This window comes from Calypte anna, chromosome 3, assembly GCF_003957555.1.
Source record: "Calypte anna isolate BGI_N300 chromosome 3, bCalAnn1_v1.p, whole genome shotgun sequence".
NCBI classification, from domain to species: Eukaryota; Metazoa; Chordata; class Aves; order Apodiformes; family Trochilidae; genus Calypte; species Calypte anna.
Genome location: NC_044246.1, coordinates 110,421,571 through 110,437,649, shown reverse-complemented (window position 1 = coordinate 110,437,649; position 16,079 = coordinate 110,421,571). Strand labels below are relative to the sequence as shown.

The window sequence follows — 16,079 nt, the reverse complement described above, 5'->3', positions numbered from 1 at the left end:
TTTAGTATTTAACCATCACAATGTCTGGCACATTCACATTATTTAAATAAATTCTTTTTTTTTTTTCTGTATTTAGGAATATATTTAACAGTTTAGTAACTTAGAGACAGCACAGGAAAATAAGGAAACTGAAAAGGTGATGATTTTTTTTTTGGTGGTGATTTTGTTGACTTCTTTTGACAGCTTTCAAAAATATATGGCCCAGTCTTCAGTGTTTAGCTGGGGCTAAGGAAAATTGTAGTGATTTCTGGGTATGAGACACTGAGGGAAGCTCTCATAAACCAGGTAGATGCATTTGCAGAGAGACCTAAAATCCCAGTCTTTGAAGATTTGACTAAAGGAAATGGTGAGTTGGTTTTCTTTTTCTTGACTTACTCAAAACAATTTTTTCCCACAGAAGCAGCAGAGGCTGGCATATCAGTTTGGATCAGAAACCATAAAAGGCATTGGATGTAGGGAGCAAATTAATTTATTTCAGTAGGTTTGTTGAAACTTGAAACTACTGACAGTGACAACAAAACAACCATTAATATAACAATAACCACAGCAAGTTAGTCCCATTGATTAAAAACTTGAAGAGCTGGAATTTTGCTTTCCTAGAAGTCAGGGTTCTGACCTAACTATCTGCCTGACCCATATCCCTCAGGAATGCAAACTCCACAGTGCATGATCACTGCAGCTCAGGCTTCCTCCAGTCTTGATATCACTAATTAACTCACTTTTATTGGTGACCAACAGGTCCAGTATCACACCCCCTCTGGTAGGGCTGTCTAGTACCTGGTTTAACATCTGCCACAGTTAACACTGGCCCAGCAATTAAACCAAGTAGCAGATGCTCTCTATTAATCTCTCTCTCCTCCCTGATAAAGAAAGGAGAGAGAATAAGGGAGAGACTTATGGGTTGGAAACTAAACTACACAACTTTAATGAAACAAAAATGATAAATAGGAAAAATTACTAAATCTATACAAATATACAGGAAAATTGATCCCACATTCCTTCTCCCCTTTTCCCCCAATAACTCTCGCGTCACCACCGAGGCTGCAGGGCAGCCCTGGGAAAGTCCAGGCTGGAATCCTGGGGTCAGCAGCAGTTGGGAGCTGGAGGCAGGAACACACAGATTCAGGCTGGCATGGATCAGGAGCACAGGCAGAGGGGTGGATGGAATCCTCCCAGGATGCCAAAACAAAGAGGGACAGGTGAAGAAGGGGAAGAAGGAAGGGCAGGAAAAAAGAAAGGACCCTTGTGATCCCACAAATTTATACTGAGTATGATGTTCGTGGGATGGAATACTCTGGTCGATGTATGTGGCCCCTATTAAACTCCAGTTGTAGGATTTTCCATGTATTTATTATCAAAGATAGGTCCAGACTTAAATGGATTTTTTAGTCATTTTCCATCTCTAACATTTCAGATCAAAGCACTTAGTTGAAACTTTGTTTTTTCACTGGGAAGTTTGGAGGCAAAATTATGACAAGAATTTTTTTTTTCATGAGCAAAACAGGCTTGTGATCTTCACACTACTTCTTGCCAGCAGTTGCCACCAGCCCTGGAGAGACTAAACCTCTATTTCTAGGTCTTTACTAATTCAGAAGTGGACATCATCTGAAAGATGGCAAAGCCAACAACAGAAACACAGTTGTTTGATATTTGCAAGAATACCAGGATCAACAACATCACACAGGTTGTAACTCTTCCAGGAGAGACCCCACACTTCAGAAGAAGGCAGAATTCTGTTGATGTAGAGATAGGGCATTTATCCACATCTAACATTCACCAAAAATCCCACAGTTAGAGCCACAAGAGCTAAGTCTCTTGGTGTGCCCAGTTGCCTTGGACAGTTCGGGCACTTTACTGGCAGACACATCAGGTGATTGCTTCTCCCTCTGAGAAGAACCAGAAACTCTTCCTCCACCACATGACACTTGCAATTTCATTTTTCATCATTATTTCTCTCTCCTTTTCCTGCTATGTTCTGTTGACCTTCTTCCAAAGACGAAAGGCCTGCAATGCAATAAGTCAGACAAACAGCCCTAAAACTTTATTTCACAATTAGAGATGTGTCTGACACTGCCTACCAGATGCAAAGAAATAACAGCTGTGTGCTTGTTACAGCAGATCACTTCCCAGAAAAAGCCTTAAGCCAAGTTGACCCAAGTCCAGGGGGTCATTAGATTTTTCCTGGATATTCCATAACTGGATAACCTCAGCAAATAAAGCATCCACCAGTGGCAAAAAACTGCTGCTTTTGTAATGAACCTGCTGACTTCCTATTAAAATTGCATAAACACTCTCTGCAGATTCCAGCTGGCAGAGGCTTCCCACCCTCTGGCAACAGTAAAAGGAAGTTAAAATTGACTGAGAGCCAAAACAGCCCCAGGCTGACACAGATCCAAGTCTCCACATCTGCTCTCTCCCCTTAGGTAGCACAGGAGTCAAGTGGTACTCTTGGTTGATGTCCAGCATCCTCAGGGTGCCACCCAGACACATCAGGGCTCATCAGCCAAATGCCTGAGCAAAGAACATTGTTGTTTACTGAGGGATCACTACAGGGTGCAGAGGGCACCATTCCCTCACCAAGCATAATGATGGTCACCTCTTAGGTGCTTATTCCTTTCCTGACTCTGATTATGAAAAAATAAAAAGTTTATGGGATAGACATTGCAGAGAGAACTTTCCCCAAACCAAAGGCTTGACAGATCATTGGAAACATGCTCATCACCAGTCAGAAAGGATCCTTCTAGATGTTGCTAATGTAAATTTTCTTTTTCTTCCCACTGTCACTGCGTAGTCAATGAGTGTTTGTGGTGATGCTCACCATTTGAACTTCAGCTCAGGTGCAGAACAACACATATTCAACTGAATTCCACCCAAACATGCAATTGGAGAAAAAAACTTCAAATACTACATCCTTAATTCTCCTTACAACAGATGGCCTTTTATCACACTGCCATGTAATTTCTGATTTGTCTCAAAGGTATTTTTGGCAACTGAAAAGGTTTGTCCCAGTTATGAAGAATTCATATCACTTGGGGACCAAGAGACAAAGTGTGATCAGAAAAGAAGAGGTTATGGAGAGGCAAGAGATCACATACACATCTGTGAGAATCCATTGCAAGGGCATAGATGTCTAGATTGTGACCACAGTCTGCTCCAATACTGAGTCTGTAGACCCTGCTGTGTTACTTTTCCTCTTGTGAATGAAAAGCCATCTTCTCTTCATATGGTAGATGTCTCCTCACACTCTTCCATTAATTGGCAAAATTTCTAGTAGATAGTAGAGATAAAACCACTCTATGAGCATTTCAAGTTCTTCCTATCAACACTTCTGAAAGCAAGAAGACAGAAGCAGCAAAGCTTGTAGTATTGCTCCAGTGAGTTCCTTTGCACTGGCTATGTTAAAAGTTTTCAAAAGTTGAGTCTTGTCTAAACAGATCCTGCTCTTTCCTCCAGGTCATTTATCTGGTGAGCAACCTGAAATTCTGCTTTTCATATTACTGTATCCTACACTGCAAGCTCTTTGCTGATGTATCTTTTTTTACCAGATTTATTTTCTGTCTTTAAATCACACAACCACTGGCCATGGTTACTTGGCAATTATTCTATCAATAAATATAAGATTCTTTTCCAGCTTCTGTAAAGATAGTCTAGTTGGGCTGAATGAGATAGAATTTTGAAGTACTCATCTGGCAATATGAAAGAATGATGGCAGTGGCAGAATTTACCCAGAACTGAGAAGGAGAAGGATTAGAATCTTGGTATATTCAGTTACCCTAAAATATTGGGCTGCCTTAAACCCAGACTAGCTTTTCAATCAGGAGTGTATCCATCTGTGCACATGCTCACACACTAACAAAGCACAACTGTTTCCACAAATCTCACTTCTCTATGGTCTTGCAGAAACTCTCTATTGTACACCAATAGCTCCCTTCTGCCAGAAATCACTGCTTTGCTCAAAAAAACATATTCAGTTTTTAAAGATTGATGAAGCTGAGTCTCAGCTTGGTTTCCTGAAACCAAATCTGCCATGTAAGTGACTCAGATACACACATTGTTTTCTCATGCCACAAACAACTGACATTCTTATATTTAATGCAGTATGAAACTCAGCTAAAGTAACAATGGAATATTTGCATGTTGGTGACATTTAATGTTTCTGTCCACCCTTTGTCCTGCTTTTAGAAAATGTTGCAGTATATTTTTTTAGCCCAAGACCTGATGATAATTCAAAATCCTAAAAGGACAAGGGCTTCCCACTGCACATCAGGCATAGATTTAGCAATGGGAGGTGCCTTCCATTCATATCATCCTGTCAGGTATACACCACAAATCAAGTTAACCTGGAATTAGCCCATGAATTTGTTGAGCATGACCACCTCAAAGATCTGCATCAATCCAGCTCTGCATCTCTATATTCCTTCTAAAGGTTTATTTACATGAACTATTTACCTTTCTCAACCCACCTGAGTGCTTGTTAGGTCATGTTGCAAGTGATGCCAAAGGATGCAAAGAAACACAGCAAGCCAGTCAGTTGGGAACAATGTGAAGCTTTGAAACTTCATGAAGCCAGAACTTACAGTATTTGAATTTTTAGCACTTTGACAGCTGCTGTTCAGAGGCTCTCTGGCAGCTGTTGGGCCAACAATATGCCACTGCTCTGCTTCAAGTCCACGTTGTCTGAATCAAAGGAGATCTAAGTGACAGTGTTGACATAAGTCAAGCCAGTAGCTTAGAGGACAGGCAAACCTTGGAGGAAGAAGTCTCTTGGGTATGAACCAATCTGTTTTCTCAAATCTGTGTAGAATGCACTTTTTCCTATAACACACCTCCTGGCAATGTGCTGTCTGCATTAAACTTTCACAGCAATGAAGCCAATTACTTAGCTTTCATACATGGCCAAGGACACCCTTGCTGTTACTATCAGAAGAAGTGGGTATAATGCATAATTAACAGGTCTATGTTCCCCCTGCAGTCCCTTCAGAGTCTCTCTGTAGTCTTGGGTCTTTCAAATCCTTCTCTGAAGCTTGCAGCTCATTTTCTCAAGTAAAGAGATTGACCCTATCTTGTTTCTCCGACAGGCTGACCCCTCAAATTTTCTTTCCCTTACCCCAGTGTGGCTCCCTCAAATTTTTTTTCCCTTCCCCCAGTGGACTGTCTTTTGCTCTATTTCCAAGATAAATGCAGGAAGAAATCTAAATGGCTTTCCAGGGCCCCTTTCCATCACCTGGACTCTTGTTCTGCCTTTGTGCTCCACCTTTCTGCTCTCCTTCCTTTGCCAGACAGGGCTGCCAAAACTGGTTCTCACTCAGGCTTTAGTTAATCCCCTTCTGAAAAGGAAATAGAACTCTTTTTATCTGGACCTGACTCAGCTGAAGTGCTGCAATCATGGCCCCTTTCAATTCAGTAGACAAACACAAGCTTAAGGTTAAACCTTAATAGTGCCCATTAAGCAATTAATGACTGATTCATTCCAGGTCCTGAGGAACCTCCTGTAACAAATTCACCAAAGAGCAGAATGTGTAGACCTACAAACCCTTCACATTCCTGTGAAGGTTTCTTAAATATCCTGAGCTGCCTGATGCTGGATTAGACACCCATGCTTGGGAAAGTAAGAGCAGGTTAATCTACATTGTCTCTATTCATTGGAGAACTCCTGAAAACAGCCAGTGGAGCCTACTCAGTGATTTAACATAAACAGGCACTTTGGTTTGTTCAGCATTAACTGAACTTGGTCTTTATTGTCACATCAGACACCAGAGAGCACTGGGGATACCTGAACAGGGCTATCAAATGTGACACACAGAAGATGTGTTCTGGACCAGCAGCTGCAGATCACAAGGGTACCACTAAAGCTCTGCTTGCCCCTGGCCAACCAAGTAGAGCCCTGGTTGTATTTTAAACCATGGGTAACCTGGTTCTGACAGTAGTGCCAGTCAAGGAACAAGCTCTTCATTACATCATTGTTCTCCCAGTAGGCTCCTGTGGAAAAGCCTTATTAGTTTGGGGATAAAAGGGACTTCTCTGTGACCTCCCTTGGCCTCCAGTGAGAGCATCCTCATGGTTGCTCCCAAGCACCGCCCTGGCTCAGAGGGTTTAGCAAAGGCTCCTATGTTCCCAGAAACTGTGGTCACTTCTCTGCACTTGAGAATGCACATCCTTGACTGAGAGATAATACAGAGATCTCACAACCTCTGTCTGCCAAATTGAGTTTTCCACTAGATTGAAAACAGGCTTCCTTCCACCCCCACAAGGAGCATTTGCATAGCATTTGGAGTCACTTATTGATAGAATTGATGGGAATTACTTTTAGTAAGCTCTTCTAACTTGTACTAAAGCACCTATGTGTTGAAGAAGCATGAAAGTAAAAGTCAGAGCCAGACACACCTTCAGAGAAGGAGGGACTCTGGAGTGTTTGCTCTAGCAAGAACCTTCAATTTTTTTGATTAAGACACTTAATCTCTGCACTTATACCAATGAGTTACCTGCTTTGCACACACTTGTAATTATCCTTTTTCTTCTCTGTGGCAATTAATCAGGCAATTCTCTTTTTCAGTACCAAGCTGCATGTCACGAGGGAATTAAGAGCCTGAGATAAACCAAGACACATTCTGCCAAGGAGAAAACCAACCCAGCAAAGCAGCCCCAAGCATCATTTTGAGGTGGCAGCCCCATTCACACTTTTCCTGATTTTTCATTTGTCCCACAGTCCAATTTGATGATGCTAACCCATATTGCACTTTTGATTTGGGCTTCATAGCCTATAGCACAAGGCAGAAGAGTCAACAGAGAAGAAACTTTGAAGTGTTTTGGGAGAGCATCTGCAGAAAGATGATTTGAGCATGAAGAAGAGTCAGTATGTGCTATGGACTGGTATCTTAAGAAATCTGTCCCTTGTAACTTACCTACTTGAAGCCAGAGTTTGTGAAATTGAAGTTTCAGATGCTCCCAGGTCAAGTCATGCACGTTTACAGCTCCACACTCACTGATAACAGTGAACCTTCTCCTAGGAGAGTCCTCTCATTAGAAACCACAATCTGAACATTCAGCAACTGCCCAAGAGAATCCACCATCAAATAAATAGAGCTAAGACCACTCCTGAAAGCCTGGTTTTATGTTCCTCCTTTATGTTGTCCTGTTTATGTGTCAATGACAATCCCAAAGTAACAACATCAACAGCCAGCCAGTCTATCATGAATCACCCAACGGCAGGAAAAAAGTAAAATTAAAATAATTACTGTTCCTGCAACTATCTAGCCCTGAAATGCAGTACATCCAGCCCTAGTGACAGCTTCGCCCTGTTGTCTACAAGGACTAAGGATCACAGTTTCTCTGATCCTCTTTGAATGTTTTACTCAGCTGTGTAATTTATCACTTCCTCTAATTGGCCAGGTGTCTGTGGTAACTTTTTTGTTCATCTTTGTATGACACTGACAAACAGCTCAGGAAATACAGACCCAGAGCTGGACAGTACTGGTTTTAGGAGTAATACAGAAATAGCACCTAACACACATACATGTGGTATACACCCTTCCTAAGGAGTGCTTCCTCTTCACACATAAACACTATTTTGAGCATCTAAACATCTAGATCTGGAATGAAAGTAAGAGGCCACCACTCTCAGTTCCAGAAGTACAGGAATAATTGCAGAAGATCTCAACTGCTTACAGCCTTTCTTAGGCAAACATTAGAAACCCACCAAATAACTAAGCAAAAGTTCATCTCAATACTCTGTCTTTCAGGGTGCCAGCAATCTATCACTACCTTGTCCAAACCATTTAATTGTCTCTGATGAACACATGCTTCACAGACTTTTTTACTTCTTTCATATTCTATTATATATATTCTATTTCATATTCTATTTGTGCACTTTGGCTTCCAGAGAATCTTCTGACACTGTTAGACAAAGTACCTTACCTTAGGAACTTGCTGTCTAGTCACCAAACTGGCTATTCCTTCACTCCTATGTTGTAAAAAGCAGTGAGTAACCAATCAACTCAATTGTTTCATAAAATATTTTACACCTTTATTATTTCCTTATTCAGGTACTGCTCTTTCAGCCTTCCTTGCATGGATGTATCACATCTCTGATCCTTACTCACTCTCCTTCTTCACACTTTACCTCCCCTTTGTCTTTTTTTCCTTCTTAAAAGATACCCATGATTCATGAAGATCAAAACCCATAGAGTAAATTTCTTGCAAGTAACTTACCCTTAATGAAAGCAAAAGAGTGCATCTCTACTTCACAGAAAATTAAGATAACTGTCACCAGGGAAAACATTAACTCATAAACTGCATTAAACTATATTGGGGTACATGCAACATCAGTAACTGCTCCCCTTGTCAAGTGATCAAAATTTTAAGAAACATTTCTTAATATTTATAGACTTTTCGATGTTGTTCAGTATAAAGCAAGCAAATACTTAGTTTGATTTTCCTGATCCTACACGGAGCAGCTTGAGAGGCTTTTCATCTCTCAGGAGAATAGAGATAATTGGCTCATGTCTCATTAAGAGCATGTATTACCAGCAGCTTGCAAACAAAATATAAAGAGCACTGCTGTCTTCTAGCTGATAATTTGATTGGAGAAAGCACTTTGTTAATAACTGCATCTTTTACAGGAGAAGCTCTGTCATGAAAAAATAGAGGAGAGCATAAGGTGCATGGGAAAATAGACTTTTGACTTAACTTTCTCTAGAGCTGAAGAATATCTGACAGATAATGAAATGTAAGGTTAGTAGTACACAACTCTGAGAATACAGCTTTTCTCTATAATGTTATTTGTGTTCCTCATCCTTCTGGATAAATCAGGTATCAGTGTCATCTTTTAAGTTTTAAGCAGTGCATATAAAAATGTATTTTAAAAATCCTGTAGATTGGATAATTTTTCATTTTCCTGCCATGGAGGGTTTTAATTAACAATGGTAAGAAAGTAATCAGGGGATTTGCAACTGAGCATCACATAAGACTATTGTTACGATGTGTTTCAGGTTTACAGAGGATCTAACTCCAAAACAAAAGTTAGTTTCATAAGAGATACTGGATTTACCATTTTATAGGTTTGATAGAGAAGTACAAATCTAATGGCACAGGTTATTTTATTCAACAAAAATGCCCAATAAACCCAGCATCCCTTTCTCTTCCTTCTAAGACAGTATTTATTAGCATTAGAAGCCACCACAAGTCCAAAAAAACCCTTCCCCCAAAAAGCCTTGATAGATCACTTAATATACCAATATTCATAGAAAACACTTTAACAGAAATTCAGCAGTCACAGCTGCAAAGCTATTGGGAAGGAAACACTGTTTCCATTATCATCATCATGCATTAACACAGAGTGCTGGCATAGGTTTTCTTCAAAGAAAATTCCATATATTTGGTTTCTCAAAGGAAATCCACCTTTTCATAGGTCTTCTCAATGAGGCTTAACATGTTCTTCAAGTCATCTGACTGCTGGATAATGTTCATATCCTTTAAAAGACCTTTCTGATCTTTTATCTTCAAAATTTCTTCCTAAAGAAGAAGATAGTAACAGTTAAAAAAAAACCCAAACAACCTTTGAGTCCACCAGAGATTTCACTTTCATGCAGCCTAGCTGTACCTAAATACAAGTAAAATAAAAAAGGTTTAACAACACAGAATGAAGCAGTCTTCCTCCCATCTGAGATACATCTCAGAAATTATTATAAATTCCCTAAGACCACAGGGTTCCTAGGAAAAGAAATGCAATCCTTGTGGCCATGAAAAGGACATGGAAGTTTTATAGGGTTTTGTTGGGTTTAAAACTTAAGCATATAGTTCTCAACAAAACCAAAAAAAACCAAAACCCAAAAAAAAGATAGAACTTCCAGGCCTTTCAGAATTTTCCCCTCTGGCAGAGGTTAAGTGATTAAAAGACATTCTTTTGCTTTTCTCCTCATTACCAAAGTATCTCTGAATATGTATCTCATGCTCACCTGCAAAGTGGGTGCCTGCAAACTGTGCTTGGGGAGCTCTGGAAGTTGGAGTGCTCTACTGCTGGGTTCCTGAAACACCTAGAAAGGGGTGGAGGAAAAAAATATAAATAACTAAATCAACTGACAAACTTCTGAAAATATAACATTTTATTCTTGCATCTTGGAAAGATGGAAAAGTTAAATTTTTAAAGAGTGATAAGGTCACCCTCAGATGATACTCTCTGCAGAAACACCTCTTATGGGCTAGCTCTGGAAACACCAACTCCTTAAGAGAAATGTACCAATATCTTTTGGAAATACCTTCCTGGCCTTTCTTTCATCTTCCTCTAACTGGTTCTTGAGCACCTGGATTTTATACTGCAGCTGCTGGAGAGTTTCATCAGTGCATCCTGCTGCTTGCTGAGCTTCAGTTACTTCATCCTAAGACAAAACAGATATATCAGCCAGAAAAAAAATTTATTTTACGGTTGGTGAGCCTTTTGAACACTGATAATCTTCTGAACACTGAGCACAGAACACTGATAATCAGCTGAGTCACTGAAAAAACATCCAAAATGATGTTTTATAGTGAAGGTGGGTGACAATGATGAACAGTGGTCAACTCCTCCACAACAGCATAGTCATAGCTACTAACCAATCTACTAAGAAGTTACAAAACTGTGAACAGAAGCAGATGACTAAGATATTTTCTTCCCTTCTTTTCCCTTCATACCTGCAATTGTGCCAAAGACTCTTCATTTGTCTCAAGCATTTGTTTCTCTGCCATTCGAAGGCTCCGGACATTCTTCAGGTTGCCCAACTTCCCTGGAGGAACCTTTAAAGTCTTGAAAGATTTCAGCAACCTTTATTACAGAAAAAGGAAAGCATGAATTGTATGGAGTTGTTTGAAGAAGCAAACTGACTGGAGAAACTGACTCTTCCCTGGAGAAAAACTAAACTGAATCTAGCCCAGTTGCTGCCAGTGAATTGAAAGGATCCAGAGAGAAAGAAAAGCTGGCTTGAATTTTTTCCAGAAATCATGACAAATTTCTAAGGAAGAGACCAGGAACAAGAAAACCCTCTATTCCAACATTTGCTATTCCACTGATGTGAGGTTTCTATCCCATTGGCCTGTATACTCCCTGAGTGTAATTTTTAATTAACTAATATTTTCCTAGTTCTGACCTATCTGCTTTTCAAAATAAAACTAAGCTCTGAAAACAGCATTCTTAACTGCTTCCACACAGAATTATTTCAGTTAAATCTGTAAATGCTTTTGTAAAATAGGGTACATAGTTTTATGCCAGATGAAGAGTTTTAGCTTGTTCTCAAAGGTCCTTCTGATTCTGTGGAAAACCTGTGTTCTTCCAAGCTGGATCTGCTACATACACCAAACTGCCACAATTTCCATGCATGTCAGATAAGATTGCAGAAGCTTGACAACTCAGAAATCAGACCCAAAAGGTCAGAAATTAAAATAAAAAAAAAATCAACCACAAAAGCATTCATGAAAAAAATAGCTCCTCCTTGAATCTTGAGTACTGTCAGAACAAAGAAAGCAACATTTAGGCTCAGGCTTTGTATTGGTAAGAGCCTGGTATATGAACACACTTGCACACAAAAACTCTCAGGCACTTTATTACTCTCACAGTGACAAAATTACTCCACAAGAACTCACACAATGACATCAAATGGCCAAAGTTATGACCCAAGAGAAAAATTTCAACCCTTTTTGAAGTAACTTCACAGCCAGAATATTATTTACCATTTAGGAAAATTTAGCTATAACAGCTCCTGCCACTTTACTAAAATGGTAATAAAATAAATAGCTGCCCACAAATTTAAATCCTGTGTAAAGAGTACAAAGCTGACTCAAGGAGTCCTTAAGAATACCTCCTAGGCTCTGTTACTCATACAGAGGTAGTTAAAGGGGACCTTTAAACAACTCTCACTTGTCCACTTCAATCAATGTCCCATCAAGATATTTCCCTGCTTAATTTTGCATCAATTCCCCCTCCTAAGATTTCCTAAATGTGATTTCTCACAGAAGCAATTCTGTAAGCATGCTATAAAACAACTGGATAAACCACATTACTTCTATCCCTGCTTTTTTAGTTATAATTTCCCTGCTTTAGTTATAATTTCTTACCTTCCTTTCAGTAAATTGAGGTGCTTCTGAACATCACCTTTTCTCTCACTTTGTTGGCACAAAACAGATCTGCAAAGAAAATAAAGGCAGACACATCATCAGAAAGCCTGAAAGCACAGAGAACACACATGAAGTCGACACAGACAGAACTTCTCTAACTGAAAACTTCTGACTTCAGATAGAAAGTGTTATATCCTACTGGACAAAATATACACAGCCAGCAATAAAGCCCAAAAGAGCTTTTTGATTCAAGCAATGTTATGATTTTTACACTATTCCTTGTGGGAACATCACCAGGATATTTGGCACTTACAGTATTACTGAATCCATCACAGTTTCCAGAAACTGCCTGCTGCTCTCTGAGAGTGTCTGCCAAGATCCTGTTTTAGCACTGGTTAGTTTCACTGTTTTTGAAGACCCTTTTCCTTCTGTTAATAAAAAGGAAAAGATGGTTTTTCAAGCCTGGATAAACTTTGTGATGCAGTTCAGTCACAATGCAGTCAAAGATGTAACAGTTAAGATTTTTCCATGTCAGAAAACTCCAAGGTCAAATCTAACTTAGTAGGTGGTACTTACTATTTGCAAGTCACAAGTTATTTAAAAAGCACAAAATATAAAAGCCATTTCTATTACAGCACTTTCATTCTAAAAAAATGCTTTCCCAAAATCATTGACAAAACATGTGGAAAAACCCAGAAACAAGAAATAAACTAATGGGAACAAAACAAAAAACTCAGTGCAGGAGGGGCTTCATCTCATTGGTATGTTCAATACAACACAGGCTTAAGAGAAGGTTAGAAGAGAAGGGAGTGGGCTCTGAAGAGAAAGTTAAAATGGTTTGGGTGTTTGTGGTGGATTTTGCTACTGTTCAGAAAGAAAAATGTCACATCTCAGCCATCTATGATTTCAGCTTAGCAGTTTCTACTTTTACTTTCAGTGTTTGTTCAAAACACTGAATTTGCACGAGAGAAAAGTAAGAAAAGAACCTAATCCCACCTGGAGGGGAATAGTCCCTGTCTTCCTTAGCCTTCCTTTTCACTGCCTGAGTGGCCTGCTGAAAAGAAAAATTAACAGCAAATTCAGTAATTTTCAAACAATCTCTGCTATGCTACCATTATCTAATGGAAACATTATTTATTACTAGCAAGCCCTGTATAAAAACATTGTGAAAGCACTTCAGGGCTTGACAGAGCTACTGATGCTGACCATGAAATTGTTTTTTTTTTTACACTGTGAAACTGCAATTCATTTCAAGCAGGTTAAGGGAAGCAATTCACTCTTCTTAATTCCCCCCATTCCAAGAATGAGATCATGAAATAAGATATTCATAACATGTGTGGCTATTATGCAGTTCATAAGTGGTTAAGCAAGTTCCTCCAGCAGAAAGCTGCCTGGGCCATTCCCAAGACAGAGAGAAAATATTTTGCAGAACTGAATAAATGTCACCTGAGCTGCATGAATTCTAATTTTATCATTCTGTTCAAACAGATATTATTGTGGAAACCAGGAAGCAGCTAAGGCAGTGTTCACATCAAAGATTTCCTGAAGTGGACTACACTTAGTTAATGACATATTCCCAAGATATTCCAGTAAAAATCTGGGCAAAACTCCCTCTTTTTTTCCCCTCCCTTTGGTTACTTTTCTAATTTGTTCTAAAATAATTATTACCTTTCCTTTTTGACCTTGCTTTCTTCCTTCTCCATCTGTTCTCTTTCTTTTCCTGGAAGACTCTGGCTGATTTTGTGATTTTAATGTTCTTTTTCCCCCACCAGTGTTCTCCCCACTTTTATTAGAAGATGCACGGTGGCTTTTCATTATCTGGAAGCCAAATAAAATAAGAGGAAAGAAAAACAAAATTAAAATCCATTTCTCATCCATACAGCACAAACCACACATTAATGGGCAAGAAAACAGAAATACCTTAAATGAGCCCAAATGTTTGCATTTTGCTAACCCAAAGCATAGACCTTGCATATTTATCTAAGTACAGGATCATTAAGCAATCATCCCCAATTTGCCTGTCAGACAAGTTTTATCCTAATGAGCAGCAGCAGTAGCTGCACTGAGAAGGGGCTCACATGTTCCTAAAGGCCTCCAACAATGGAAATTCTTTGTTTCTAATGCAGTTCAGTGCAGACATCTGAATTAACAGAACTTTTCACCCTCAGCATCTCACCATAATGCTCCTTGCAGCAGTTTAAATTTACAGTTCTTTTCCTTGCTCACTGTCCTGGTTTGGGCCAGGATAAAGGTGATTTTCTGTCTTGTACTTTTGCTTTCAGCTCAGTCTCTTGTAAGTAGCTGCACTTGCTGAAATGAACAGCAAGTTTCTCAGTCAGTGTCTGCTGCTGGGACTGATCCCACTCCATGGTTATAGTTAGAGCTGGGAATGGGCTGCAGAACCAAGGAACTGCTCAGCTCTGAGGAACATTTTACCCTCCAGAAAGAATAAAGAGGTCCCACCTGTAGCCCTCCTTTGGGAAGGAACAGACAAGATAGATGCCAGAATTGACCAAACAGAGTATTCCATCCCATACACATCATACTCAGTATAAATTTGAGGGATCACAAGGGTCAAACCAGCTTCCTGCCCTTCCTGCTTCCTTTTCTTTGCCCATTCCATTTTGCTTTGGCATCCTGGGAGGATTCCATCCCTTCCTCTGCCTGTGCTCCTGATCCATGCCAGCCTGAATCTGTGTGTTCCTGCCTCCAGCTCCCAACTGCTGCTGACCCCAGGATTCCAGCCTGGACTTTCCCAGGGCTGCCCTGCAGCCTCGGTGGTGATGTGAGAGTTATTGGGGAAAAAAGGGGGGAGGAACGTGGGATCAATTTTCCTGTGTATTTGTATATATTTAGAAAATTTTCCTATTTATCATTACTGTTTCATTAAAGTTGTGTAGTTTAGTTTCCAACCCATCAGTCTCTCTCCCTTATTCTGTCTCCTTTCTTTATCAAGGAGGAGAGAGAGATTAATAGAGAGCATTTGTTATCTGGTTTAATTGCCAGGCCAGTGTTAAACCCTGACACTCACAATAGAGACCGAGTCAGAAAAAGTCTCACAGGGGAGAGTAATCCTTATACCCTGACAGGCTCCTCTTTCCTGAGCACAAGGACTCAGACGTATTCAGTTTTCCTGTCATCCCCTCAGGTCCCTCACTCCATGGAAATGATGACCCCTCCCAGGAAACACTCAAGGCCAGGTTGGATAGGGCTTGGAGCAGCCTTATGAACATCCATGGCAAGGGAATTGGAACTAGATCATCCTTCAGGTCCAACCCAACCCATTCTACGATTCTCAGACCCCAGGTAACTGAGCCTTGCCCTTCCCTCCCCTCTATTAACTATTGATTTTCTGGGGGAGCAGCTGCCGCCATTCTCAATGCGGGAGGCACGGACTACAACTCCCGGCATGCAACGCTTCCCGACACCACCGCGCCACAACCCAGCCGAGCGAAATGCATGCTGGGAGCTGTAGTCCTCACCGCTCACCCCCTGCCCTCTCCTCCTCCAGTACCTCCAAACTCCCGCTTCCCACTTCTGCCGGCAACACCTCGGGAACCTCCATAAAACTTCCCATCAGCTCATCCCACCCGACACTCACCGTCCCGATTATCTCTTCAGCACTCCCACCGACCCCGCCTTACAAATCCCAACCGATCCGTTTTGCCCGCGCAGCCCAGCGCATGCGCAGTGCCGGCCCCCACCCCCCTCAGGGGGGGGGGAGACGCGCATGCGCGGTGCGATGCGCGGCTGCGGGCGGAGGGGCTGAGAGGAGGTAGCGGGACCGGGGCCGCGGTTGCGACTGGAACCGGGACCTGTCCTGAGCCCACAATCCCGTCGCTAGGGCTGACAGACTGCGCCAAGCAGACCTTATTCCGCTTCCCCATCGCTGTTGGCCGCCGAGAGGGCGTGTGGGGGGCGGGCTGGGGGTGCTGGGCCTGTCAGAGCCCTCTGGGGCTACCAGGCTGGGCCGGCGAACGGTGCTGTCTGGTACTTGG

General features: G+C 41.0%; 2 protein-coding genes across 3 annotated transcripts in view; one reads left to right on the top strand and one right to left on the bottom strand.

Moving 5' to 3' along the window:
- MMUT (methylmalonyl-CoA mutase) overlaps positions 1-16,079 on the top strand; it is a 37,866-nt gene that overhangs the window by 802 nt on the left and 20,985 nt on the right. The window contains exon 2 of one of the 2 annotated variants that reach the window (XM_030447705.1): positions 15,230-15,387. The gene's annotated coding sequence lies outside the window, so the exon portion shown is untranslated. Of the gene's footprint in view, positions 1-15,229; positions 15,388-15,827; positions 16,072-16,079 lie in introns of those variants that run through there. The other variant, XM_030447702.1, reaches the window with a different exon arrangement.
- Positions 8,558-16,006, bottom strand: CENPQ (centromere protein Q). Its single transcript, XM_030447708.1, has 9 exons — positions 15,683-16,006; positions 13,750-13,899; positions 13,078-13,135; positions 12,395-12,518; positions 12,082-12,150; positions 10,666-10,795; positions 10,254-10,373; positions 9,954-10,031; positions 8,558-9,510 (listed from the first exon to the last, which is right to left on the bottom strand). The coding sequence occupies exons 2-9, from the start codon at positions 13,894-13,896 to the stop codon at positions 9,382-9,384; spliced, it is 855 nt and encodes a 284-aa protein (XP_030303568.1). The 5' UTR covers positions 13,897-13,899; positions 15,683-16,006; the 3' UTR covers positions 8,558-9,381.

Coding starts and splice junctions, on each gene's coding strand:
- CENPQ (XM_030447708.1), bottom strand. CDS start 13,896: ATGAAAAGCCACCGTGCATCTTCTAATAAAAGTGGGGAGAACACTGGT. Junction 10,374..10,665: donor AGTCTTTGGCACAATTGCAG/GTATGAAGGGAA, acceptor GTTTTGTCTTAG/GATGAAGTAACTGAAGCTCA. Junction 10,032..10,253: donor ATGAAAGAAAGGCCAGGAAG/GTATTTCCAAAA, acceptor ACCCCTTTCTAG/GTGTTTCAGGAACCCAGCAG.